The following is a 27,860-nucleotide window of genomic DNA, read 5'->3' on the forward strand; positions in this document are numbered from 1 at the left end:
GTAACGAGTGAGGCGTTGAAGCAAGCTAGTAATTTTAAGCCAAACCATGATGGTTCTTTTATTTACTAAACCTAACCAAGTAGTTTTGTTGCGTTTCTGTTTTGTTTCAATTTGTTAATCACGTGTTTAAGACCGACCCCGTTCTCACTCCCAACTCGTTAAATACCGCCGTTGATTACACGGCATTGTTGAATACTCGATTCTGATTGGTTAATCACGGCATTCTGCGGTCTGTTATTTCTTTATAACAGACCGTTGCTATGTATAACAGACCGTTGCTACGGCGCAGTTCTAATGTCGGACTCTGGCGGACAGTTTTTGTGTCAAATTATTCATTTCTTAAGTAAATAGTTGTGTAATAAGCGGGATAATGTACAGCTAGCGGGTCATTGTTGTGAAAGAAACCCCGACAGGGGTGCAGCATCGCCCTGTCGGGGTTTCTTTCACAACAATGACCCGCTAGCTGTACATTATCCCTTACTTGGTGAGCGCCCCTCGGAATTGGAGACCGACGCACGGAGGCACCCTTTAGCATCAGTATGTGACGAACCGGGCTTTCAACTAACTCCAATATAAACCCACCCCCGGCGTTAATTAACAGTCGGAGCAACTGACGTAGTATTAATAGCGTGAGAGTCCATTCAGGGCAGAAGGAAGGAGAGGGGAGGGGAGAGGAGGTGGATGGGTCAAACACAAGACTTTTAACCTGGATACTGCTGTTCATGTCCCGTGCGAAACTAAAAGTAACGTTGACTTATTTTGTTACGTGACTCGTCGGTATTGTCAGTCCCGTGAGTCGCTAGTCAGTGAAGTTAACGTCAACCACGACCGTTTCATAACCCTAACTAAGTGGTTGTGATGAGTTGGGAGTGAGAACGTGTTGAATTAGTCGTATGGAAAAAAATGCCCCCCTAATTCTAGGGTAATTTCCTTGAACTATGGCATCACTTGCTTTACATTTGCATTGCATTAAAGTTGAATATGTTCTTCTAATAAAGTTAAACAGCAGGCAGCCCTCTGACCCCCCTGTATCACATACAATAAGACCTCTGTATGGACGGTTTGTCTCTCAGGATTAAAACACGATTCACTCAACAGAGATTTGAACACTTCTCAGCCTCTCTGTTGACGACTTTATCATGCAGCTAGATTAGAAGAACATCAGCTTGTCGTATGTGAGGGACCATACGAGGAAACTCCCCGCTATCTACACAACACAGATATCGCGTTCAAAGGAAATGCTTTGAAAACCGAGGAAGAGTTTATTTATTTAGCAACATGTAGGGGTTCTACTTAAGTAGGTTTACTTGAATTAGCAGCAAAAGCAAATCTTAAAATGAACACTATAAAGGCTTAAAGTGTTAATACTCAAAATCTCTCAAATAACAATTCTAACCACAATGTACTTGTTTAAAAGTACAGCTGGACTTCTACTCCTGTGGAAGACTAGTGGTGTAGAATGTAAACACTATTGGTTTGTTTAGAAGTGGAATATGAAATTTTAGTTTTTGACCAAAAATTATGCTGAAAATTAATATTGCACAATTATGAACATTTGCCAACAAGAATACTATGCCTCACACGGGGCACCATTTGTAAGGGATTTACAAATGGGACAGGTTTGGTTATTAGCTAATTAATAAATAATATTCATAGAATTATTATTATTAGTAAGAATTATCAATAAACATTAATAATGAACGGGGCACCACCCTGGAATCAGGGACCAATAACCAAAACGTTAATCCAGTCTCATAAGGGGATTGTTCACTCCAAATGCCAGTATTTTAACACTACTTTACATTTAGGAGATGAACGGTGAAGGGTGAATCCGAGCACTAACTCTCATAACCAGCCGCTATTACAATATGAATGTACAATAAACACAGACAACTGCTATTTAAAATAAGACCATTTATTTAAATATAGTGATCTCAATCAACAATAAACACTCTAACAACATTAATCTAAATCAATAGTTATTACAGCAGTAATTACTAATTAACAACACTTTTAATAAACAAATGGATGTTCTACAACGCAGCTCTAAGCACTAAACTAGAATTAAACAAAACACAAAGTGAGAGAGAGAGGATATGTGTGTGTGTGTGTGTGTGTGTGTGTGTGTGTGTGTGAGTATGAGAGGAGGTGTGAAATGGGAGCGTGTGTGTGGTGTGGGAGGAGCAAAGGACGCCCTAAGTGGACGTCACCACGTAAGTGGCTACGTCACGTGAGGGAGGAGTTGCTCGAACGTTACAGATCACGCCCAAACGGGATGTGAAAGTCCCGCGTGATCAGTAAGGTGGGAACGTGAGGAGGCGTATCTACGTGTGTGTGTGGTGAGGGAGGAGGTACTCTGGTGGCGGAAGCGCCACGGAAATTACCGACTGCGTACGAACGGGAGGTTTAAGTCCCACGTGTCGGCAAAGTGTTTGTTTGTATGTGGTAGAAGTGGAGGAAAGAAAGGCGGGGAGCACCTCAAAACAGTATCACAGTCAAAACAGTAAACACCGCAGCAGCAGGAATCCTAACTGCCGCGCGAGAGATGTACTAGCTGGGTTATTATTACTCAGATGCTCGGCGGGCAAACTCACGTTAGTCAGCCGTGCACTGGTCTTTTAATAATAAACTACAGCTACAGATCTTCACGTTTGGCAGGAGCTAACACAAGGAGCACACAGTAATCAGACAGTCAGCAATAGTAAACAAAGCAACATAAACAAGCAAAGCAAGTTAAATAAACAAATCGGCGGTCCGTATGTTCAGTATAAATCAACAATAGTTATTAACTTATTGGAATATACAATCTCACTAGTCTCTGCCCAGACACAAGCCTCTTACTTGAATCGCTTCTTCGGAGCGATAGTGGAGTATATCGTCGTTAATTGGTCCGGTATCTCAGTAAGCAGCCATGATGAGAACTGTTCCAATTCTCTAAATGTTAAGCTTCAATGCTTCCTTTCTTATCTCCTTTAGCATATAGGATACACTGGACTATCCTTTTGTTTCACCACGGCAGAATAACATCCGCTGCCATCACATCATAAATACGGAGCCTACGGAGTTTGGTCGGAGTTGGCGAGTGATTGACAGCTGCTCAGAGACGGCAGATTCCAAATCAGCTCTGACTGCTTGTTTTCCTCTGGTCTGTGAAATCTTGCAGATGCCGTACTACTGTCGGGATTTAGTGACCGTTTTATAAAAATAAAATTTTTTGCTCCATTTCTACACACTGCAGCTTTAACGTCACAACACTATGAACGGTGGATAATTCCCTCGGGCAAAGTATGCAGAAATGTGGACTTACGGGAAGTGTTCATAAAGGGCTCATAATGTCTGTGAGAGAGCCCTGAAGGACTTGATGGTGTGACAGTAGGACAGAACTAAACCCTCATGGCAGCTCAAAGTCGACTGAAGACACACTTGGCGTTGAAACGATAGTCTAATAAAGTTTGTTACCTTCAATCTGTGTGATCCAGTATACTTTGGAACAAATCTCTGAAGTCTACGGAGAAATGTGTAGGACACAAAATCAAGCAATTTGTCTCATTACTGAGAATCAAGAACGTAAGAAAAGAAACAAAGAACTTAACTTAATCTTTACAAAAATAGCAACTTTAATTTTGTGAGAGGAAGTGATGCCAGATCTTTGCCAGATACTTCTGGGTTTAGTGAACTCTGCTGCTCTTCATCAGAGTGTTTGTGGAGTGACGACAGCAGCAGGTCCAAAACAGACTAAAGTGTGTCATTCAGTCTCGGCCCGAACGTTTCAACCCGTGATTCAAACCTACTGTACAGCAAACAGCAGCAGCAGTAGAACAGGTTAAAGTACCAAGCACACTGAACCACATGCCAGGGTCTTTGTCATGAGAGTAATAATGTGATTCAGGCATACTTGCCAACCTTAAGACCTTACAAATAGGGAGGATTTCAAAACTAAATTGAGTGTCAGAGACTTTGGTTCCTGCATTCTGGTGACTTTTAAAGAATGAAAATAACGAAATAACAGGAAAGAAAACAAAATAATTCCGTCGGGAAACGACAGTTGGTGTTGCTCTATTGTCGTCAGGGTGGAAACAGTAGGGATTATACACACTGAAACAGGTTGAGATAACGAAAAGGGAAAAAAAGGTGTGAAAATTTGTCATAAATCGGAAGAAATACGTGAGAATTGTGATCTTTGGGGGGAAACCGGGAGAGGGCGATGAAAAACGTGAGTCTCCCGGTTTGCAGGTATGGATACAGGGTGCAATCTTCCTGACAGTCTGGACATCTGCACAAACATTAAAAGTGGAACCTCACAGTTCCCACCATCAGTAGAGATCCTGGAGAGATTGTAAAAATGAAATATTAATCTTCCAGGCCTGGAGATGTTGTGAAATGATATTTGGAGCTTTTTTAAAAGTAGGAGTAATTTGAACAAACATGACTATGATCAGGAATCATCATAAGTTACAGAAGAACAGTACCGGACGATGCTGAGGAAGTTTTATGAGTCTGTGGCGGCCGGTGTTGGACGCCAACACACTCAACAAACTGATCCGTTTTGGGGGTGGAGCTGGACGCCCTGACGGTGGCGTCCGAGAGGAGGATGCTGTCAAAGTGACATGTCATCCATTATACATCCATGATTCAGCCCGCAGGCCGTAAACTGTTTAACACCAGTCACACATCCACTCACCAACACTGACTGGCCATTTCACACATTCAGTTTATACATTTTGTTGCAATATTTGTAAATATAAATGATTGTTTGACTTTCCAACACAGCTGTGTGTCCTGACCTAAGAGTCAGGATTATGCTTTTAGAAATACAGAATCACCTTCAGACAGATCAGAGTAGTAAAGACTGACCCCTGATGGAGAACAACAAGACCTGATGTCTTTGATTAGAGCGCCACCTGGTGTCTCTTTAATATAATACAATCCAGTCCAGAGACCAGACGCTCACTTTAATAAGACATAATATCCCCAAGCTATGTCTGAACTAAGAGGAATGTTTCCATGGTGACAAACAATAAGATGTCTTGTTCGAGTCTAGTAAAAAAAAAATGTTTAATTTAATTAGGATCATCATATACATACAGGTACATATTGTATATGAAGTTTACATTTACCTCATCTTTAGGAGCTGATGTGAAGCGCCAGGGAGCAACTTGGGGTTCAGGGTCTCGCTCAAAGACACTTCAACATGCTGACAGGAGGAGCTGGGGATCGAACTGCCAACCTACAGGAATAATTGGATTATCCAATCCAATTAATAATATTGATGAGGCTCATTTTGCAGCCAGTTAGTGTCACTCTGTAGCTTCCTGTTGACCCGTTTTCACACTTCATTATATCATAAATATGGATTTCTTGAATCTAATTGCCCAAAAATAACATGGATGGTTCCCTGCAATGGTCGTTGCAAAAATAAATAAATAATTAATGACCACTACTTTTGTTGAATTATGGGTGTTTTATTCAAATTTATGGCATCTGTGGTCTTCCTGGGTCAGTTTTGACCTGGTGGTGCAATGTGTCACACTGTTGTGTTTTCCAGCAGATTTACACGCACACACACACAAACACACGCACACACACACGCACACACACACACACACACACACACACACACACACACACACACACACACACACACACACATACGTGCACACACCCACGCACACACACATGTGCACACACCCACACAAACACACCCACTCAACTGCAAAGCTACAGGTGTGTAAACCTTATTTCATCACTACTTTTCCCTACATGGGGACCAGAGCTTCCAGACAACACACATGCACACGCATGAAATATAGAAACATCGAGAAACTATAAGAATTAAGTATGTCAAATATGTGCATTATGCTACAATATATAACAACAATAAAAATAGAAATATGTAAAAATATGTATACTACCATATATAACATCAGTGTAGATAATAATAAACCTGATAAATGAGATTTGTGTGTTAAAATGCAAGAATATAAATAAGAATATCAGTTTAAATGTACAGTGTAAATAAATGCAGTATTAATACCAGAGTAAACCAGAGTAATGCACAGTTGAATTACTGCACAACTATTTTCCACCTGGAACTAATTTTCCTCTCATTTGATAATACCATTTAAAACTTTATCAACAGCTCAACTTCATAGAAAAAGATGCAATACAATAAAAAAATGATCAGAAAGCACATTATTAACTTAATTTTAGTTTAGTCTTTTTGTGAGTTGTTGAGATTTTTCAGCAGCGTGACTGCAAACACAAACATGTCTGAGATTGTAGGTTCCATCCCACCGTCGCCATGGTTACACACACACAGCACAGAGAGTCAGGGAACTCCGTCTCCATGGTTACACACACACAGCACAGAGAGAAGAGAGCTAGATGTGTCCAGGGAACTCCGTCTCCATGGCGACGGTAAACAGGTCTGTTCAGTGTAACTTACACACAGTTGAAACATTAGCCGGACAGCGAGAAGGAACACAAACACACTAACAGACACCCAACCAGCAGTCTGGACAGATGGCGGATTCACAGCGAACATCTGAACCAATCAACTCTGTGCATCGAGATGAAATCTGGTAAACCTGCTGTGTTTTATTTCAAACAAAGCAAGACAAAGCATTTGGAAAAGATGTTCTTAGTATTGGTGGAAGGATTCTTATCACGTTGACTGGATGTTTAACCAGATGGACCCGGTACCGGGTTCGGCTGAGCTGTGTGTTAAAACACTGCCTTTAAAAACTTCATAAAAAGCTGTGTTGGTCTTTTTTCTGAATAGTTTCTAAAAGCAGAGGCCTTAACGCTACTAAAACGACACTCCAAGTGTATTTTATCCAAACAATGTTTGTTTGTCAATGATTTCAATATTTTAGTTAGAAAATCAACGCATGAGAAATTGTATTTTTACTTTATAATATTTTTGACTGTTTTTATATTGAATGTACCTGACTTTGGATTATTTTTTCTAATCTTATTTACATTGTTATTGATCTTATTTGTTATTATCTAAGTTTTACTTGATCATATTTCATTATTATAATAAACTACTCCATTTGGAGTCAAAATTATTCAGTTCAGTTGTTTTTTATTGATTTTATACTGTGCACAATGGTAGAATGTGATGATGAACAGGGTAAATGTCCTGGCCAAAGGCTCCATTGTGTGCCTTAATAATAATTAATTGTATAAACGTAATTTATAATTGCCACCTACTGTATATTCCATCTAAATCAATTAAGTAAAATCAGTCTATCTTGATTGTGTTTTTTGAACACAACATAGATTTGTGGTGTAAAGTAATGTTAATATGTTCATTCAATTATTTTTCCTTTGTAGAATGAACCGATAGGCCTTTAGGTTTTGTCTGTTATACTAATATCAATCTTGTTGAATGAACTAATATGTTTTTTAATGGTTTCACTAATATCGATCTTGTTTCAATTAGTGTTATTTTTTCAGTGTACTAGCTAAGCATTCCCTTTAATTAAATTACCAAATATCCACAGACATAGATAAAAAGACGTAAAACTATTTAGTTTTATTTAACATTTGGTACCTGTTCTTATTTGCAAAATGCAATAAAATGGACATTATTTTCGAGCCAGATTCCCTTTCAAGAGGTAGAAAACCCATTTGGCACACTTAAGGTGTCCAAGTAGGCAAATGAAGAGTCTGCCTAGTCCTATCCTGACTAAAACCTTTGTAGAATCTATGTGCTTTGTGTTATTTATATCTGTGTGTGTGTGTGTGTGTGTGTGTTTATGTGTGTAGGAAAGCACATGTAAAAGTTGAGAAGAATTCGGCTGATATCTGGCCCAACAAGTGGGGCTTCCTAACTGAGGCCTACAAGGAGGTACACGCACACACACACGCACACGCACGCGCGCACGCACGCACGCACGCACGCACACACACACACACACACACACACACACACACACATACACTGCCCTCTACTGTTGAAAAAGTACCACAGCAAGTGCATGATATAGGCAGGACACCAGACTACACCTTAGAAATACATAACAAATTAATTGTCCTCTGGAAAGAAAAAAATAAAACAGATATTTGTTTCAAGTCTTTGCAGTCACACGAGAACACAAGTGTGTAATATCTGTGTTTCAGTACCAGAGGGAGAATGTGAAGCTGAAGGAGGCGCTCAGAGAGGAGCATCCCCATCAACACCTGGCAGCACGACCTCCGACCCCTCAAGAAAATATCACCCAAGTACGCTATCTATCTATATGACCGTCTATTTATCTATCTATCTATCTATCTATCTATCTATCTGACCGTCTATCTATCTATCTATCTATCTATCTATCTATCTATCTGACTGTCTATTTATCTATCTATCTATCTGACCGTCTATCTATCTATCTATCTATCTATCTGACTGTCTATCTATCTATCTATCTATCTATCGATCGATCTATCTATCTATCTGACCATCTATCTATCTATCTATCTATCTATCTATCTATCTATCTATCTGACCGTCTATCTATCTATCTATCTATCTATCTATCTATCTGACCGTCTATCTATCTATCTATCTATCTATCTATCTAATTTATCTATCTATCTATGTTTCAGGTTGGCCCCTCTCCTCCAGTCCCTAAGACAACTCAGGCCCTGATTGGTTGGCGTTCAGCTCATTCGCATCTTCAGCTGGAAAAGTATGCCGCGGTGCGTCATGGGAGGCGTAGTTTTCTGAAGGAGCTGGGCTGGCCTTTAAACGCTTGCATCTGACTGGAAACCTCCATTCTGTGTCGTCCTGGCTACTACTACTGTTCTTCATTATGCATTTGCAGCTCCTTCATCAAGATAGTCTTTAGAAATACACGGAGCCATGTTTGTTCTCCAGTCTGTCCTCCAACATTCCAGTAACATCCAGTAGTTATTATTTGCTTTCTGAGCGTTGACTCAATGCTTTGGTTGTAGTTTACATACACATACACATACATAGATGTACATTGCTTTAATGTTGCGGGTTTCTTTTTTTTTACTTGTGAATTTCACCAAGGGATCAATAAAGTCTTATCTTTATCTATACATCATAATTTATTTGTTCATCATATTTTGTATTATTAATCCGAATCTGCAAAGTAACTAGTAACTAAAGGTATTAAATAAATGCAGTGGTTTAGAAGTAGAAACATAAAATGGAAATACTCAAGTAAAGTACAAGTAGCCTACCTCAAAATTGTACTGAAGAACAGAAGGCTACTTGAGTAGATATACTTCGTTATTTTTTTTCACAGGAAACTACTGGGTACTACTACTACTACTACTACTACTACTACCACTACTACTACCACTACCACTAGGGTCACGCAGCAGTGCTCCTCCTCCTCAGTTAAATACAGTGTCGGCGCTAGAACAATGTTTTTATTTATGTTAGGAAACTACAGCCTACTAGTATTACTACTACTACTACTACTAAAAAATAATAACATTAATAATAATAATAATAATAATAATAATATAATATTACAATATATATTATATTATATTATTTATAATACAGTGTCGGCACTAGAACAATGTTTTTATTTACAGTATGTTAGGAAACTACTGCGTACTACTACTACTACTGCTACTACTACTACTACTACTACTGATAATAATCATAATCATAATCATAATAATAATAATAATAATAATATAATATTGCAATAAATAATATATTATATTATATTATATTATATCGTATTATATTATTTATAAAACAGTGTCTGCACTAGAACAATGTTTTTATTTATGTTACGAAACCACTGGGTACTACTACTACTACTACTACTACTACTTCTACTACTACTGCTACTATACTACTACTACTAATAATAATAATAATAATATTATATTATATTACAGTATATAATACAATACAATATATTATATTATATTATATTATTTATACTACAGTGTCGGCGCTAAAACAATGTTTTAATTTATGTTAGGAAACTACTAGGGTACTACTACTACTACTACTACTACTAATAATAATAATAATAATAATAATAATAATAATAATAATAATAATAATAGGCAACTTTTTTATATATATTTGGATGTAATTAATATAATTCTTATATTTAGAAATATTATTCAGTTATGTAAGTAAACGACCTCTAATAATAGTAATCACAATTTTAGAAGATATTTCTGTCAACTCATCTGTGAAATTCCCCCTGAACGTCTCACGGTGTGTGTGTGTCACGCATGAGTCACGTAATGACGTAATGACATCACGAGGCCTTTCTGGAAGACCGGAAGAAGAGAGAACAACAACAACAGCAGCGACAGCAGAGCAGAGCAGTAACAGCAGTCTTCCAGCTCGGCGACGATAGTCGACGGGAAAGACAACAGACCCGTTTAACGATTACCTGTTCGGTATCACAAAGTACCGGCTGGTCGTGTACGGTAAACTCACCCGTTATAGTTTACATCTAGAGTCAACATGTCGTTGATTGCTAAGTTGTTCGGCGGCGGTAAGAGTGGGAAAGCGCCGACACCCCAGGATGCGATCCAGAGACTCCGGGAGACCGAGGAGATGCTGGCCAAGAAACAGGACTTTCTAGAGAAGAAGATCGAAGTAGAGCTCGTCACGGCGAAGAAGAACGGCACGAAAAACAAACGAGGTGAGGAAAAGCTCCTGAAGGTGTTGGTTTGGTGGATTAGTTGAACCGAGAGTTAGTGAGTGAGTTAGCCTGCGGGCTAACGACAGAGGAGGAACCAGGAAGTTGACAGTTGACAGGCGGCTCACCTGAGCACTGGTCTGGTCACACGGTCGCCTGACTCCATTTTAAACGTGTCTTTTGTCCTTAAAAGGGACTTTAAAAGTCAATTGTAAGGGATCGAGCAGTGAGGCAACGAGGAAACAGGAGTTGTTGAAGTAATTGGGCTTTTTATTTACCCAAAAAACAACTAAACATGATAAACCAAGAATTTAAAGGGACTATTTGTAACTTTCAGAAATGCTTGTTAACAGTGACACCTGTGGCCGTTAAGTCAACGAAAGTCAGCGTCGGGCTCGCGCTTGTGCTCGCTCTACATAGACATGAACGAGCAGCGCTCAAAACAGTGAGGCGACACACGTCAGCTAAAAGCACAACATCACTCTATAGTTCAGCTGCTTGGCAGTAATGTTAGCTGACCAGATGGAGGTCTCTCCATGAATCACTGATGATCCTAGTGTTGGCTTTTCCTGCTTCAGCCCTGCTGTTTCAGCCTCCGGGGCTGAAGCAGGAAGAGAAACGTTATCGTCTACGACCACGGCCGGAGGGAACAGGGGAGACACCGGCACCTGGACGGAGACGATAACGTTTCTCGTTGCGGAGCCCCGTCACTTCACAAGACACGGGAAACCTCTGTTGGTCTGGAGGAGCTGCAGCAGTTTTTTCTGCACAAACGTCCACTGTACATTCACTAGATATTCTCAGAGCTAAACTAACACGAGAACGCGCGTGTTGTGTGAGTGAAGACAAGCAGGCAGAGGAGCGGTCTGAACAGCATAGCCACACGCGAGCGTGTATATAGGAGCGCACATATGCAAGCGCGCATAGGATCCCGACCCAGTCGATTTATACGTGTAAAAAGTTACAAACAGTCCCTTTTAAAGCAATCAAACTATACTTATTCTCACAACTAAACAATATGTTAACTGAACAAAACTAACCTGCACAATGACACATGAGGGCAGATATATGTAGGAGCTTAGTCAAACCAAATAGCGCACAAGGGGGGTAACCAAGATGGACACCAACTACAACTAAATACAAAGCAGAACTAACTAAACCCAAATCCCCCCCATGACATGGCAGCACTTGGTTTGGCCTAGAGGGCAGTTAGTACTAATGCTGTAGAATAAAATATCTAGACAGAATCATATCAGATCACGAAGAATCTGAAATAAATTGCTATATATTGTTACATACACCTGGTTGACCATTTATCATCTAAAGTCTGAGACTTTGGCAAGTACACTGACTCAATGACAACCAGCCAAAACTAAACACAAGTTTGACAAAACCAATGTTTGCATAATATTACATGTTCATACTCTATTTACTTTTTGTCATTACTGTTTCTCCATATTGTAAACATGCCACTGCTTCTTCTGTCTACTCCATATGTATAGCCCCAGCCTATCATGTATACTATAACATTCGAGTAAAAGATTAGTATTTCTGAAAGATAAAAGTTCATTTAACAATTAGGGGTGGGAAAAAAAAATTTGATTCACCTATGTATCGCAATATTTTTATTTTATTTATCACTTTTATTGTTGTAGTCTGAGTAATGTGACATCATATCAGTTCCGTATCCGTCAACCAAAACAAACCGCAGCCAGCCGAAACGAGAAAGTATAAAACGTTGGAGGGTCTGCGTGGATACGACCTGCACCCTCCCATTTTAAATCCAGCGTGGTAAACACTACACATCCAGTAAAGTATGGAAACACTAGACCCGCCTCTTAAAAGGCCCAGACACATTAAGCCGCCATCAAAGAACTAACGGCGATGAAGGCCGACTATTGCGTCGCCTCACGTTGTTTTTGTCTTGGCTGACAAGTTGCACTCGAACACACCACAAAGACGACAGCTGACGGCCAGTTAGCACGTACGTTCTGCAGGTGGCGGTAGTCTGTATTCGTCATTCATTTTAAATCCAGCGTGGTAAACACTACACATCCAGTAAAGGATGGAAACACTTTGGGTTTCACACATTGCAGGAAAAGCAGAGCTAGACAGAGCAGAGCTAAAGCTGCACGCTAACTCTGTCACGGACAGGAAACGTTATCATATCAAGGTAACATGCGGTCGGGCCGGCCGTCACTCTCATCTCCATGGTCAAATTGGCCGATGCTACAACTGTAGAGCACCCAGATACTGACATTTATGTTAAATACATTGAAACGGCCCCGATGGAGCTAATCATGGATGTATAAAGAGAACGGAGCTGACGGGAGAGCTAGAGACCACCTTGGAGAAGTTAGAGGAAGTACACACGTGGGACTACGTCCGGTTTTCAAAATAAGGTGTTAGCAAAGGGAAGTGTATATACAAAATACATCTATGGAAATAAGATTGATTGGATTATATTCACCAGAAGTAAAAAAAAAAAATTACATGTCCCTTATAAAGTAAAAAGAAAATACCACTAATTTGTGAGGGAAATGTAATTCCTGACCATGACTGATATATTTGACTTAAGGACATCTCTGACTACATACATGCTGAAAATCAAATATTTTTACTGGATTCATTTAGAGATTTTCCAAAGTAAAAGTCCCTAGAAGTGTATGATTCAACTTTTTTTCCATGGTCTAGTGTTAAAAAAGTTAACTCGCAATAAATGCTAATATCGAATCACAATACTTAAAATCGCGATACATATCGAATCGGCACCCAGGTATCGTGATAGTATTGAATCAGGAGATAGGTGAATCGTCCAAGCCCTATTAACAATACATACAGCTGTGTTGAACGTATTTCCAGAATCTTCAAATGGTCTTCTTACCATCAGTTCTGCTGCATGATGAAAAAACATTTTGAACCCATTTCCCCAGTATGTGACGCAACAAACAAAGATGGTGGATAGCTGAAAATGACATATTTCCTTGCCATTTCTTTCCTTTAGGTCTATGATGAGAAGTACAATTTACAACTTGTATTATCTGTTGAATTTGTCGATATTAATTGTACTATATGATTTAATACTTTCATCCACAATGACATGTTTTATGTTTTTCTTTTACAAATAGAGCAAGGTGACATATTTCATTTCTTCTACTAATGTTTATAACACCACCAACAATGTGCTGCGACTAACCGTACTTTTAAGAGGGCTGTGAACACAGCACAGTGCTCCTGTCTTCATTAGCAGTTTTATCTTGATTAGTTACGTGGGAGCGCCGTTTTACTGGTCAAACCGAGGCAGTAATTATCCACAGCTGGACCTGCAAACTGTCAAACATTAGCTATGGGCGATATGGCTTGCTATGTCAGTATTAGTCACTCAACCTCCTCAAGCATGATGACTAGTGGGTATTTCACGTAACAAGCAATGAGGCCATGGCAAAGGTTTTATTTCAGCTTTTTGGGGACACACCACTCGTATCACCCGACTAGCAGAAGAGAACGACACCAGAGACATTTATTGTATTTGCTTAGTGCAGAGGGACGGGCAGTGTGGCTTGTTTGCATTTACACATGCCTTTTAAAAATAAATCATTTTAACCATTAACACCCAAAATAAGTCTAAATGTACGAAAAAGCACAACTTTTAACAAGCAGCCAGATCATGTTTGCTGTGTGTTTAAGTATATTTTACTGCTTTTGCAGAGTCCAACAAAATTGCATAACACAGTTCCCTATTTGTTAGGTTGGATAAGATCCAAGGCAAACATGGTGTGAAGTAATTTTACTGTTATTCAGCTCTCCTGTTTCAGGAAAGTTTTTATAATGTTGTGATAATACCATTTACCGTGATGTTTTAGGCCACAATGATACACCCTTAATAACATACGGCCAGGTGTCCAGATGTGGTTGCTGGGAGATCTGTGATGCAACCAAATCCTTTCTATGAAAACACAACACTAACACGAACAATGTGAGCTCGTATACTTCTGGTTTTAAAAGTCCTTTTCTTCATTACATGGTCCACCAGCTTCCACCCAAGAAAACCTGATTTTCAACATAGTTGAACACAGTTCGTCAGTTAGCGTCACTAGTCGAGGGATGAATAACGACACACACAATCTATAAATTCCTCAAAGCAAACGAACCAAACCAACAACGATAACCGCATCTGCTCGATTGATGTTTGGGTTGCTGGAAAAATGTAATAAATAGTTCCTGACAATGACTGATATATTTGACTTCAGGACATCTCTGACTACATACATGCTGAAAATCAAAAAGATTTTACCGTATTAATTTAGAGATTTTCCAAAGTAAAAATCCCTAGAAGTGTATGATTTAACTTTTTCCAATGGTCTAGTGTTAAAAAAGTTAACAAAAATCACAATAAATCGCAATATCAAATCGCAGTACATATCGAATCGGCACCCAAGTATCGTGATAGTGTTGATTCAGGATATAGGTGTATCGTTCCAGCCCTAATGTCCACTGTTTTACACACTGAAACCTGCAACAACGTTCAAATGACAGTGATGTTAACGCCAGTCAGATCATTCTCAGAGGGTTAACAGTTGGCCAAGTAAACCAAGAACTGAGGAGGAGAATAATTCCTATATGATATTCCAATTTTAAGATCATTGTTGATCAATGAGACAGGCAGAGTCTAAATAAAATAATACATATGGTTCTATTTTTCACTTTTAGATGTTAAATGATGTCAGAAATAGGCCTACCAGTAAGCTACAGTTTAATTGTTGCCCTATTCTAACAAGACTATTTCATTTAAAAGATATATATCAGGTTATCTTGTTCTTTTTTTCACTATGTTGCTGTGACTGGTGCATTCTGGTCAGATTTAATTATTATTTTTGTCTCATAATAAAGCTCAAAATGGTAGCTGTATTATAAGCAACTAGGTTAAAAGGCTATGTCAATCCTGTATGCACAAAAATATCATTGTTAAAGAACCCCCGGGCTGGGTGCACAAAATAAAGAGGTGGATGGGCAACAGCTAAAATCTGGCCTAGAGCACCAAATTGGTCAGGATCACACTGGGTCAATAGAAAAGAGCAGGACAACAGGAAAAACAAAGGGTCACAGTATCAAAGTGAGACTAAATTGGAGGGTGCGGCGGTCTGAATGCAGCTCTGTAACGGAGGTAATCTAATAATGATTTGTGTGATGTTGGGTAATGAAGTTATCGGTCCAGGAATAAAGCCGCGTGCTGATATAATCAGATGAATCTGGAACTGTCAGCTGCTGTCTGGCTCCTGGTGGACCGGGCCGACCACATACAGTAGACTGATAAAGGTGTGTTCGTGTTTGTACGAGATAAAGCCCAGTTATTATGTATTTAAACCAGCTGTGAACAGATGTCTGTTCGGATTCGTCTTTATTCTTTATCAGTTCTAATTTTCAGTTTCAGATTTTTGAAGTTCTTGTAAAGCTGCATGTAACGATTTCACCTTGTTTGAAGTCCTGTGACGTTAGCTGCTCTGTGAGGCTGTACTTAGGCACAACAGTGCTTTTGAGCTACATGCTAACACAATGCTAACATGCTGATGTAAAGCAGGTATGATGTTAGCCGTGTTCACCCTCACGATTTGGCCCAAACAGCACACACCACACACTAACAGATTCATTCATGAACAACAAGAGTCGCGAATAAATAAACGGAAATCTCACTAAATCTCTGGCGATCAAACGTGACTTTAGTGTAAACAAACATGGCGGACGACGGGCAGGAAGAATTAGCGATGTTAGTTACTTTCACAAAGGATGGATGGATGAAGTCATGGAGACACGTTAAATACACATTCATGTTGTTGCCACTGATCAACAAGTTGCTCCTCCATCTCTGAGCTCCGTCTTACTACTACTTTATGCTTCACGTTTAGCATTACCTCATGCATTAGCTCATGCATTAGCTCATGCATTAGCTCATGCATTAGCTCATGCATTAGCTCATGCATTAGCTCATGCATTAGCTCATGCATTAGCCGCGGACGACATGACGGTGGTGGTCGTCCTTCCTTCTTCAGTCAGCTTGGTTCTCTATTGGCTATCGTTCTTTCCCGCGTGACTGCGTCATCAGCTTTCCTCGGGGTTCCCCACACACAACAGGATAGCCCGTCCTGAACATGTTTAATATTTACGATTTTAAATCGGTGCAGCCAGGATGGACTTCAGAGCCGATCAGGGGTTGTAAAAAAAACTCTCTGAACATACCTCACACCACAGGAATATCAACAAAATCCGGGCTTTGCTGACAATTGTCAGGAGGAATCAGGCACAAAATCGGCTTGATTCTCGTGTAGTGTGGACCCGGCATTGTTTTGGTGTGTTAGCATGCTAACATTTGCTAATTAGCACTAAACACAAAGCACAGCTGAGGCTGATGGGAATGTCATTGGTGTCGCAGGTTGTTTCGACATAAACCAAATTATCGAACAAATTAAAATGTTGACCTGATGACGGTGCTAGATGAAAAGTCACAGAAGGGATTAGAATTCATATCGGGGGAGTCATGGATTTGTGCACCAAATGTCATGTCAATCTATCCGATAGTTGTTGAGTACCTGCCGAGATATTTCAGTCTAAAATGAAAAAAATGAATGAATCTTTGAGGTTTGTTTACATGCAGAAATCACATTTCAGAAACACACACGGTGACTTTTTTTCAGTTTAAAGGATGAAGAATAACCCGGTTACAGAGACTTTTACTTGGAAAAACTGCTGAGTTGATCCTGTATAGTCTTACCTGTGTTCCTAAAACACCTTTTAACTGTTGTTCGTACATTTGCGTGACACAGATCTTGACAAGGAAAGCATCGCTGTGGCAGCAACAAAACACAACGAAAGCAAAGTAATTGCTTATGGCTGTGCATCTTTGTATATATGTAAATATAAACCTAAAACATGCACTACTAACAGGCTGCCTTCCGCTGAATCATTTCAGCTACTTGTTGCTGCTCCAGGGGGCGACAGCAAGCGCAATATATGTTAATGCTGAACCCAGATCCTAATCTTAACTTTGATCTAAAAGATAAACCTTATGAGACTTCTATCTCGTCTTTTAATCATTACTCTAAAGTGAAGCTGTAATCCAGACACACAGCAGCACTTATCTCTTGTTACTTCATCACCCTCCTCCCTCCTCACACACATGACTCAGCGGGTTCAGGTTTTCCATGTCAGCACCAACAGGGGAATTCCCTTTGTCCTGGTTCAGATAATTCCACATGGAGAAAGGCAAGTGCCAAAACATACAGTGTCACAGTTCAAAGAGCGATACTGAAATGCTAAAGACAGAATTGTCAATTGGTGAACTAATCGATTAGTTAATGACTGAATGTCAGCTGGACTCGAGTTTTAGTAGCAAAATTGCCAAATAACTGTTTTAGTCTATTAATTGTCAGAAAATAGTGAAAATGGCCAATCACAATTTCCCAGAGCCCAAGTTGACAGTACAGTAAAACCAAAAATATATTCAGTTTACTATCATCGGATAATTAAAAAGTCTTTAGAACATGTTTAAATGCTTTAATGTTCAAAAACACATCATTTCTTTCCTACTGTCTGTCTGAATACACCTCTAGTATTCACCCTGTGTCTGGAACGCTCCGTTTTAGACCCATCTCTTAAAAGGCCCAGACACATTAAGCCGCCATCAAAGAACTAACGGCGATGAAGGCCGACTGTTGCGTCGCCTCATGTCGTTTTTGTCTTGGCCGACAATTTGCACTCGAACACACCACAAAGACGACAGCTGACAGCCAGTTAGCACGTACGTTCTGCAGGAGGAGGTAGTCTGTATTCGTCATTCATTTTAAATCCAGCGTGGTAAACACTACACATCCAGTAAAGGATGGAAACACTTTGGGTTTCACACATTGCAGGAAAAGCAGAGCTAGACATCACAGCTAAAGCTGCATGCTAACTCTGTCACGGACAGGAAACGTTATCGTATCGCGGTAACGTGCGGTCGAGCCGGCCGTCACTCTCATCTCCGTGGTCAAATGGGCCGGCGCTACAACTGTAGAGCACCCATATACTGACATTTATGTTAAATGCATTGAAACGTCCCTGATGGAGCTGACCATGGATGTATAAAGAGAACGGAGCTGACGGGAGAGCTAGAGACCACCTTGGAGAAGTTAGAGGAAGTAGACACGTGGGACTACGTCTGGTTTTCAAAATAAGGTGTTAACAAAGGGAACTGTATATACAAAATACATATATGGAAATAAGATTGTTTGGATTATATTCACCAGAAGTATAAAACATTACATGTCCCTTATAAATTAAAAAGAAAATACCACTAATCTGTGAGGGACATGTCTTTATTCTTTGATTTTTGGGTTGCTGAAATTTTTTTTAAAAATAATTCCTGACAATGACTGAGACTGATATATTTGACTTCAGGACATCTCTGATTACAGACCAAATCAAACATTTTTACTGGATTAATTTAGAGATTTTCCAAAGTAAAAGTCCCTAGAAGTGTATGATTCAATTTTTTTCCCATGGTCTAGTGTTAAAGAAGTTAACAAAAATCGCAATATCGAATCACAATACCTATCGGCACCCCAGTATTGTGATAGTATCGAATCGGGAGATAGGTGTATCGTCCCAGCACTACTTTACAATAAAATGAACATGTCTACTGTTTTCTAGACTAGACGAGGGTACATTTATAACCCACTTTCTGAGATGGCACTTAATATGGCGGAGCCTCCACGCAAACACGCAAACTGAGAGGAAGTAGATAGGGGGAGGGTGTAGGGGGTGGTATGAGAAGGGCCTAAATCTTTTTCTGGCATACTAAATAGTACGATAGTATGGGTATTGAAACGCACAGTAGCTCTCAAGTTGTGGGCGACATATTCTGATGAGCCTGCATGTGACATAGGAAGCGGTTTTCTGATCTAGACAGCCCACAAAAAACAAATGACTGGGTTGTCTTATTTCACAGTTTGAGGGTTGGTAGGCAGTCCAGATACCCACATGTATGAGCACAAGCACTGAAAAGGGAGTTTTTTCATAATATGTCCCTTTTAAACAATTAATCCTTTGTCAAAATAGTGTCTGACAATCGAATTAACCAATTGTTTCAGCACTAATGCGACAAATGTCACTTGTCATAATCTACCAAAACCAGTTCGAGGTGTTCTTTGCACGTCAGGTTTTCCAAATATTACCACCCCTTATTATATTCTATAGATCTTATTTAGGTGAGAGCAGACCTCTGTGAGCTTGTTCAAGAGAGCAATAGTGAGGGGACAAACCTAAAACAACCTAACTAAAGCTTAGTGCATCTGCAGGCAGAAATTCGGCTCAGACAGGATTTTATCAGATTAACAGAGTCCTGCTCCATTAGGACAAACACTGTAATTCAACATGCAGCTCATCAGCTTCATGTGTCTCAATCACAGTTCCAATGTCCACTGGAAGTGTTATCAGAAGCACTGTGTCCTCAAGCTCTTTGTCTCTGTCTTTCTAACACTTTAATTTCACATTTTAAAACACTAATTTACCCCTGGAAGAAAAGAAAAGCCTTCTTTAAAAGTAAGAGTCTACAGCTGCTTCAGTATGGAGTATTAGCTGTCTCCTGTCCTTAACTAACGTTGTCTCACCCTGTCTTTGTCTGTCCAGCGGCTCTACAGGCCTTGAAAAGGAAAAAGCGCTACCAGCAGCAGCTCGCGCAGATCGATGGTACGCTGTCTACCATCGAGTTCCAGAGGGAGGCGCTAGAGAACTCCAACACCAACACAGAGGTGCTCAAGACCATGAGCTACGCCGCCAAGGCGATGCAGGCTGCACACCAAAACATGTAAGAGACACATTTAAGTCAGATTTGTTTGTAGTTGCCAAGGTTCTTGTAGGTGGTTATTGTAAGTACTACATATGGAGGATGGAAGCTGCCAAAAATAAATGAATAAATGAATGACTCGGTAAATGAATAAACAAATAAAATGTCATTAGATGCAGCAAAACTAATATAAAAAATAAATGTTGTCATTAATTAATTGATAAAATCAGACATAAATTGATATTTCTGTTTTAATTTGCTTTTTTATTTATTCATCTTTATATTAATTCCCTTATTTATGTACTCTTCTGCCACAATCCCCTCATTTGCATAATGAGGCAGAAATGTATAAAGAAAGGAATATGTTAATAAATAAGTTTGAGGAAATAAATACGGGGTGAAATGCAAAGGGAACATTGTGCAGAAATAAATAAATGCAGAAATAAATACATATATTTGAAAAGAAATATAAAATGAATTAAAAAATAAATTAATACATTTAAAAATTAATAGAATAAATGCATAAGTAAACAGAAGGGAAAATCAAACAGAAGATTAAATAAATAAAGGAATTGATACAAAGATGAAAAAAATAAAACAGAAATATCAATTTATGTCACATTTTATCAATTAATTAATGGCTACATTTATTTGTAATATTATATTTGCTAGATTTAATGACATTTATTTATTTATTAAGTCATTTATTTATTTTTTATTTTTGTCAGTTTCCAACCTCCATAATTATGAGTTACTGTATGCATTAACTAGTGATACTACTTCTATTTGTGTCTCATCCCTTTTTATTATCGTATTTGCTGTTTTTGTCTTTCCTTGTTTTCCTATAGTATCTAAATGGCTCGTGGTCCATCATTGGTTTATATCGAGACGTGTTTGTATTTATGCATACATTTTTTAATATCGTCTCTCTCGTTGTGTCCTTCTGTTTCACAGGGACATAAACCAAGTAGACGATCTGATGGCGGACATCACAGAACAACAGGAAGTGGCTCAAGAAATCTCAGACGTAATCTCCAGACCGATAGGTTTCGGAGAAGATTACGACGAGGTGAGAACGTAGAAATCAGGAACCTTAACCTGCGTTTGACCCGTGAACTATCCGGGGGAAGTTGTAGTCATAAACATCGCCAGCTGGCCAAACACAAATCTGACAGCTGCACCAGCTTGTTTACAGCTTCATTCACTCACCAAACAAGCACAGTAGACTCTAGTTATCAGTGTTAGGACCTCTGCATGTCCCCTCTGCATCCATTCAGAGTCCTAGGTGTTTGGAGAAGACACTTTCTACTGTGCATGTGCTGTAATATTTATCTGTGCAGAGCTGTGGGACTCAGGATCGAGTCGCCAAAATAAGGACATGAGAGTTGACTTCTGAAGACTCGATTAGAAAAAAAAGTCGTTGACCATAAATAATAAAAAATGCAATATTGTGTGTAGTTGTGCCTTTTGGAGCTCAGCCCAACCGCCACGAATGATAAGTAACACAACCAACCAGGATGCACGCTAGAGACGCCCCGATCGCGTTTTTTAATATTAGTGATTAATATTTAAAAAAATTATTCCAACCGTCCCAAGGTCAGTGTAAACCGTCAAGAACTCTAAATGTTATCCTTTTATTAAATTTTCCCAACGGTTAATAAACTTGTGACCACAGGGGTCTACCTGGCGCCGCTGCGCCGCACACACCGGCTGTGGCGATTACCTCATTAATGTTATGGTTCCCTTATAGCGTTGGGTTAAAATCTGAAATATTGCCAAATATGCGCTTTCGCTTTTCGCTTCGACACCAAATCCTCCACCATCTGTCGGTCTGTCAACTCTCTCGTACCGGGTGTGAAATCTGACTCCTGCTACTCTGAGCTCAGACTCTATACAGAGTTAGAAATAGAAATGAACTAAATGGGTTTCCATTCTGTAAAAATCGGTGTGTGCCCGACCACCGTGTTACACCGGCAACACCGACTACCGCGACAGGCCTATTAGGAAGTTAAACAGGTCATAATTCCCTCTCCATTATCTATTTTATATTAATGTGAAAACATCTCCTTCAAACAACTGGATTTATTCAATTCCTTTTCCCTGCCGTTCGATGTTTAAAAGGAACTATTTGTAACTTTCAGAAATGCTTGTTAACAGCGACACCGTGGCCGTTAAGTCAATGAAAGTCAGTCTTTGCTCGCTCTAAATATACCTGAACGAGCATCGCTCAAAACAGTGAGGCGACACACGTCAGCTAAAACCACAATATCACTCTATATTTCAGCTGCTTGGCAGTAATGTTAGCTGACCAGACGGAGGTCTCTCCATGAATCACTGCTGATACTAGTGTTGGCTTTTCCTGCTTTAGCAAAAGCGGGTCGGTGCCGGGGCTCCGCAAAGAGAAACGTTATCGCCTCCCAACTGCGCCCGCAGGGAAGACACTGGAACTTTACACCGGCGATAACGTTTCTCGCTGCGGAGCCCCGTCACTTCACAAGACACGGAAAACCTCTGTTGGTCTGGAGGAGCTGCAGCAGTTATTTCTGCACAAGCGTCCACTCTACATTCACTAGATATTCTCAGAGCTAAACTAACTCTCCTGCAGTGTGTAGCATGCGCGCGTTCACGTCTAGAGGTGGAGCAAGACCGCGAAAACACGCGCTGTCTGAGTGAAGGCAAGCAGGCAGAAGAGGAGAGGCTCCGGCCACACGCGAGCGCGCATATGCGAGCGCGAATGGGATCCCGACCAGGTACATTTATACGCTTAAAAAGTTACAAACAGTCCCTTTAATATAGTTTTATATCGCCAGCTGGCGTTAATAAATGCAGTTGCAGTCTATGTTTGCCGCTCCATGCGCCTCGAACGTTACATGTGTGCATGAATAGTTTCATGATGAACCAAAAATACTTTTACACTTCTCAACGGGTGGGCTGGCTGGCCCTCACCAGGCGCGTTTCCTCCACGACCTGGTTCGACTCGGAAAGGCCCGGGGCTCGGGGTGAAAGCGGCTCGTGGCTCCCGCGGGGCCGTTGAGTGAGTGCTCGCTGTACCTCAAAATTGTATTTAAGTACAGTACTTGGAGTAGTCTACAGACCACCACTGCCAGAGCATCACATTGTTTACAAGAGCAGAAGATCTTGTCTCTTGTCCAGATTGATGCATCTAACTTTAAAATGAACAACAGTTTCTTCTGGGGCAGAGGTGGTACCATCCTGTCCTCCGACCCTCCGCCTCATCTTGAGACAGGAAAAACCCTGTGAACGTTATCAATAGCACCTTTAATTATAGGGTATGTCTGTGGTGTGCCTACACAAACCTGTTTGCTTGGTTACTTATTTACATGTGTGTGTGTGTTTGTGTGTTCAGGATGAGCTCATGGCTGAGCTGGAGGAGCTGGAACAGGAAGAGCTGGACAACAATCTTCTGGAAATCACAGACAACGTTCCTCTACCCAGCGTACCATCTGTGGCACTACCAGGTATTATATGTCCCCGGTGCTACTCCATCCACATCACAAACATCATCTACACAATAACATCATTAAATGTCATATTTTATCGTGCTTTTTTTTTTTTTTTTTTTTAGCCAAGAAGAAGGTGGAAGAAGAGGAGGACGACATGGCGGACCTCGAAGCCTGGGCGGCTAACTAAGCTAGCTTGCCCTGCTAGCTAGCTAGTGTCCCTCTCCTGTCTGTCTCTGTGCTACCAGGCTGCTCCCAGACTTCTGGAAGAGAGACAGGGACTCTGGGCTGCTGAGCTGGCTGCTCCGTCTTAAAGCCTACGTCCCGATATCTAACCACAACCCGACTTTAAAGTATGCACTCGTGCTTATATTCACTGACTTAAAATGAAATGAACCCAGGCTTTTTCTCCTCTGATTAATGTTACAGTAAGAATCTCTTTGCTCCAGCTGCACACACTCCTCAGTTTCTTAAGGGCATAGAGTATGGATAACAGATGTGGCGGCCTGTGGTTCTGTATATAGAAGTTCTCCTTTTGAGGAACACGAATGCGCACTTTGGGCAGGAGAGTGCAAGTGCATACTTCTATGGGAGGGTGTTTGGAGGAACAGGACGTGGCTTGTTTCTAGGAGGAATGTGAAGAATAAACCAATGTGTGTGTGAGTGGGGGGGGAAGCAAAGTCAAAAAGACATGATTCAGCCATTTTTTCTGCTTCCTGCGTTGTCATCTCTCTGCTCTTCTACAAGGATGATGACGACCCGTCGTCTACACCGTCTCTGCTAAACTCTGCAGCTGCAAAAAAAAGATGAATGATGAAAATGTTGGACTTGCTCTTTGAAATATCGCTGTCAAACTACAAAATACATATTACAGCAGGGGGAACATCTCGTAAAGGGAGGATCTAGGGTCTCATCCCTCTGTCAGCCATATCTCCGACTAAAGTGTCTGCGGGCGACGTCTTGGTCACTCATCAGGCTCTCTGGATCTAATCAGTTAAATTCCTCAAATGTCATGTGAGGGGAAAACAGAGTATTGTTAATAGAAAAGGGCTTTTTTCCATCACTGAATATTACAGTGGCTCCGGTGCCTGTTTAAAGGCACAATGAGGAGGATTTGTCGGTTGTAAACGCAACATTCAAAGCTGGCCCCGGCTTAGCGAGGGTTACGTTAAGGCCCAGACTCACCAACCCAACATCGAAGAACCAGCGGCGACGAAGGCCACCGTTGAGTCACATCGCGTCTCCTTTGTCTCGGCCGACAAGTTGCACTCGCACACACCACAAAGACTACAGCCGACGGCCAGATAGCACGTGCGTTCTGCGCCTGCGTGAGAGGAAATAGCTCTCCACACCAGCAGGCGGCGGTAGTTTGTATTCATCATTCTGAAAGGGAAACGGGAAGACCGACGACGGCGGATATACAAGCCGTTGTTATGATACGTACATGGAACAAAGCGGCGTCTGACGACCATTCTCACACCGCTCTCACTCACCGCTTAGCTCCATTCCAGATGTTGATGTCACCGTGAAAATATCCGTGTGTTGGAACGATCAGATGAGATGAAGATGAAAAATGAGAAGAGCCTTCAGTGTTTTTCCTCTTGACTTTTCTCGTTGGCTTGCTTTCCTCACTTCCGTTTCTCTTCTCGTGCACTGATTGGTTTAAGCTGAACAGCCATTTTCGTAGCTTCCTCTTCAATGTGTGCTTACGATCCGGTTCATCCATGGTTTATACCAACAAGCCGATGCTAGCTTCTACTTGATACCTTATCTCCGTGATTCCTCAGTGACTCTTTAGTCGTGGAGCTCTAATATGGCTGCCAGAGGGCACATTGGAAGGCCTTCTGTTCCTCAGTTTAAAGTTACACGTGCCTGACACCTCCAGAGCCTTCTCAGTCTGTGGTTTAACAGTGATGTACTGTGAGAAAGTCCTACATTGGTTGAATTTAAAGATAATGTGTGTGTGTGTGTGTGAGTGTGTGACTGTGTGTGTGTGTGTGTGTGTGTGTGGAGTTTTCAGCCTTTTGACACAGTGACCTCTTGTGCATATTTAGTCAAATTGAGATGGTGAGCTGGATTCTTTTTTTTTTTGCTCTTGACTCACCTGTAGTGCAAAACTGATTCAAACATTGAGAATCCATGTTGATCTTCTTGATCTGCTCACTGCCTCGTTCCTCACGGCTGTAGCTACACTTCCTTCCTCCTATCAGCAGACACTGTTATGCACAGACGGATTGGGGTCGGCCCACAATCAATCAGATGGTTGTAATCAAAGCCTTTAAATAAATGAATCTAATGAAGTAGTGATTTGAAACTTGTGCTCATTTTTGTAATGCAAAAAAATCACTTTATTTGGTGAGCGGATCGACCCCAGTCCTGATATTTATAGACAAACTAATGAAAAGAAACTTGCATATGCCAATAGTTTGTTTTTCTTCCTCTCTGTTTACCTCCGATATCACTCATGTTCTATGTGGCTGTACAGAAACACAGCGTGACCTGTAGCCCGTTCCGCTCAGAGCTCTACGAAGACGTTGGACACTGGAGATTTTCCGTGTGGAGGCCATGTTGCTCTGTAACTGGCGTTGTATACAGTTCATCTTAATAAAGTTGGGGTTCGATGCAACTAGTGTCTTTGTTGTGTCTGTTCATACAGAAATAAGTTCATCAGCGATCATCTGGAGCGTTGTTCTGTGAGTACTCTGGTATTCAAACGTCTTCATAACACCTCTTAACCATCTCAAGTACTATACTTGAGTAAGATTTTGAGGCACTTGTACATTACTTGAGTATTTCCACTTTATGCTACTTTATCCTTCTACTCCATTACATTTAAGAAGGAGGGAGATGTGTTTTTTACTCTACTAGGTGGTGTCTGTATCTACAGAGACCTTGCAGCCCTCTGCCTGGATTGTTTCTTTTCTTCTTATTTTGCTGTGTTCGGGACGTTTCTGGGCTTCAACAATAACGTTTTACTCACTAACGCCGCTCGCTCTCTTCATTCACTCTGTAGCTTGCTCCACCATCGCTACTCTTTCTCTCTCGCTCTGTGGAGGGGTCAACTTTGTTTGTGTTGACCAACAGCAACCAACAACTGTTACATATTCTACCTTTAACAGGATCTGCATTTTTGCACAAGGTGTTAAAGATGCTGCTGTTCTGACCTTTTAACCACATTACATGTTTTTTTAGTTGTCATGGAGATTTAACATTGGTGCTCACTGTAACCTGAAGAACTAAATATATTATTATTTAGACTTCAATAGTGAAACTATCTGTTTTGTATGTAATTTAGAAATCTTTAGGCAAATCTGAATTTTTTTTTTTACATTGCAGATATTCATTTAATGCTCCCTTATTATACACATAAAAACACTTTTTACTCAATTCTTTAATACTTTAGTTCACATATAGCTCAGACGCAGTTTTAATGGCACAACAATGTAGTGCCACCTGTGGTTTGCACCAGCAGTTGTATTACTCACTGCATTCATAATAATAATAATATAGTTATAAAGGGAAAAATAACAATCCTACTGAATAAATAATCCTATTTACGAGGAAAAACATAATTCCCAAAATCGGAAAAAATTAACTGTAGTAATTTGGTGATCTCTGAGTGTTTAACTAGAATTTAAACTCAAACCTGCAACACTTGAGACTGTTAGGGTGACCAGTTTAACCAGGCTCTTAAATTAGCTGTAGTATAATGTTTCTACCCGTGGGCTCAGTTTAGCCCCTTCAGCTTGAGGTAGTGAGTCTGGCACTTCCTCTATATTTAGGCTTAAGGTATATTTTACAGCCATATATATTTCTTATTTTCAGGACAAATTAGACTTCTCAGAAAAGGCGTCTTTTAGCGTGTGAATTGTACTGTACATATTCTAGAATATTTTCTTTGAAAAGAGTATTTGATCTGCCTCAGGCTGTTTATGAATA

At 40.3% G+C, this 27,860-nt stretch overlaps 2 protein-coding genes across 2 annotated transcripts; both read left to right on the top strand.

The window, feature by feature from the left end:
- Positions 1-6,389: 6,389 nt before the first annotated feature.
- On the top strand, positions 6,390-9,057 carry LOC119486098 (uncharacterized protein C20orf85-like). Its single transcript, XM_037765962.1, has 4 exons — positions 6,390-6,581; positions 7,774-7,855; positions 8,128-8,229; positions 8,599-9,057. The coding sequence occupies exons 1-4, from the start codon at positions 6,523-6,525 to the stop codon at positions 8,752-8,754; spliced, it is 399 nt and encodes a 132-aa protein (XP_037621890.1). The 5' UTR covers positions 6,390-6,522; the 3' UTR covers positions 8,755-9,057.
- Positions 9,058-10,265: 1,208 nt separating this feature from the next.
- Positions 10,266-26,547, top strand: chmp4ba (charged multivesicular body protein 4Ba). Its single transcript, XM_037765881.1, has 5 exons — positions 10,266-10,646; positions 20,304-20,481; positions 21,415-21,529; positions 23,828-23,939; positions 24,047-26,547. The coding sequence occupies exons 1-5, from the start codon at positions 10,466-10,468 to the stop codon at positions 24,109-24,111; spliced, it is 651 nt and encodes a 216-aa protein (XP_037621809.1). The 5' UTR covers positions 10,266-10,465; the 3' UTR covers positions 24,112-26,547.
- The last annotated feature ends 1,313 nt before the right edge of the window (positions 26,548-27,860 follow it).

Source organism: Sebastes umbrosus, chromosome 1 (genome assembly GCF_015220745.1).
Source record: "Sebastes umbrosus isolate fSebUmb1 chromosome 1, fSebUmb1.pri, whole genome shotgun sequence".
Classification (NCBI taxonomy): domain Eukaryota; kingdom Metazoa; phylum Chordata; class Actinopteri; order Perciformes; family Sebastidae; genus Sebastes; species Sebastes umbrosus.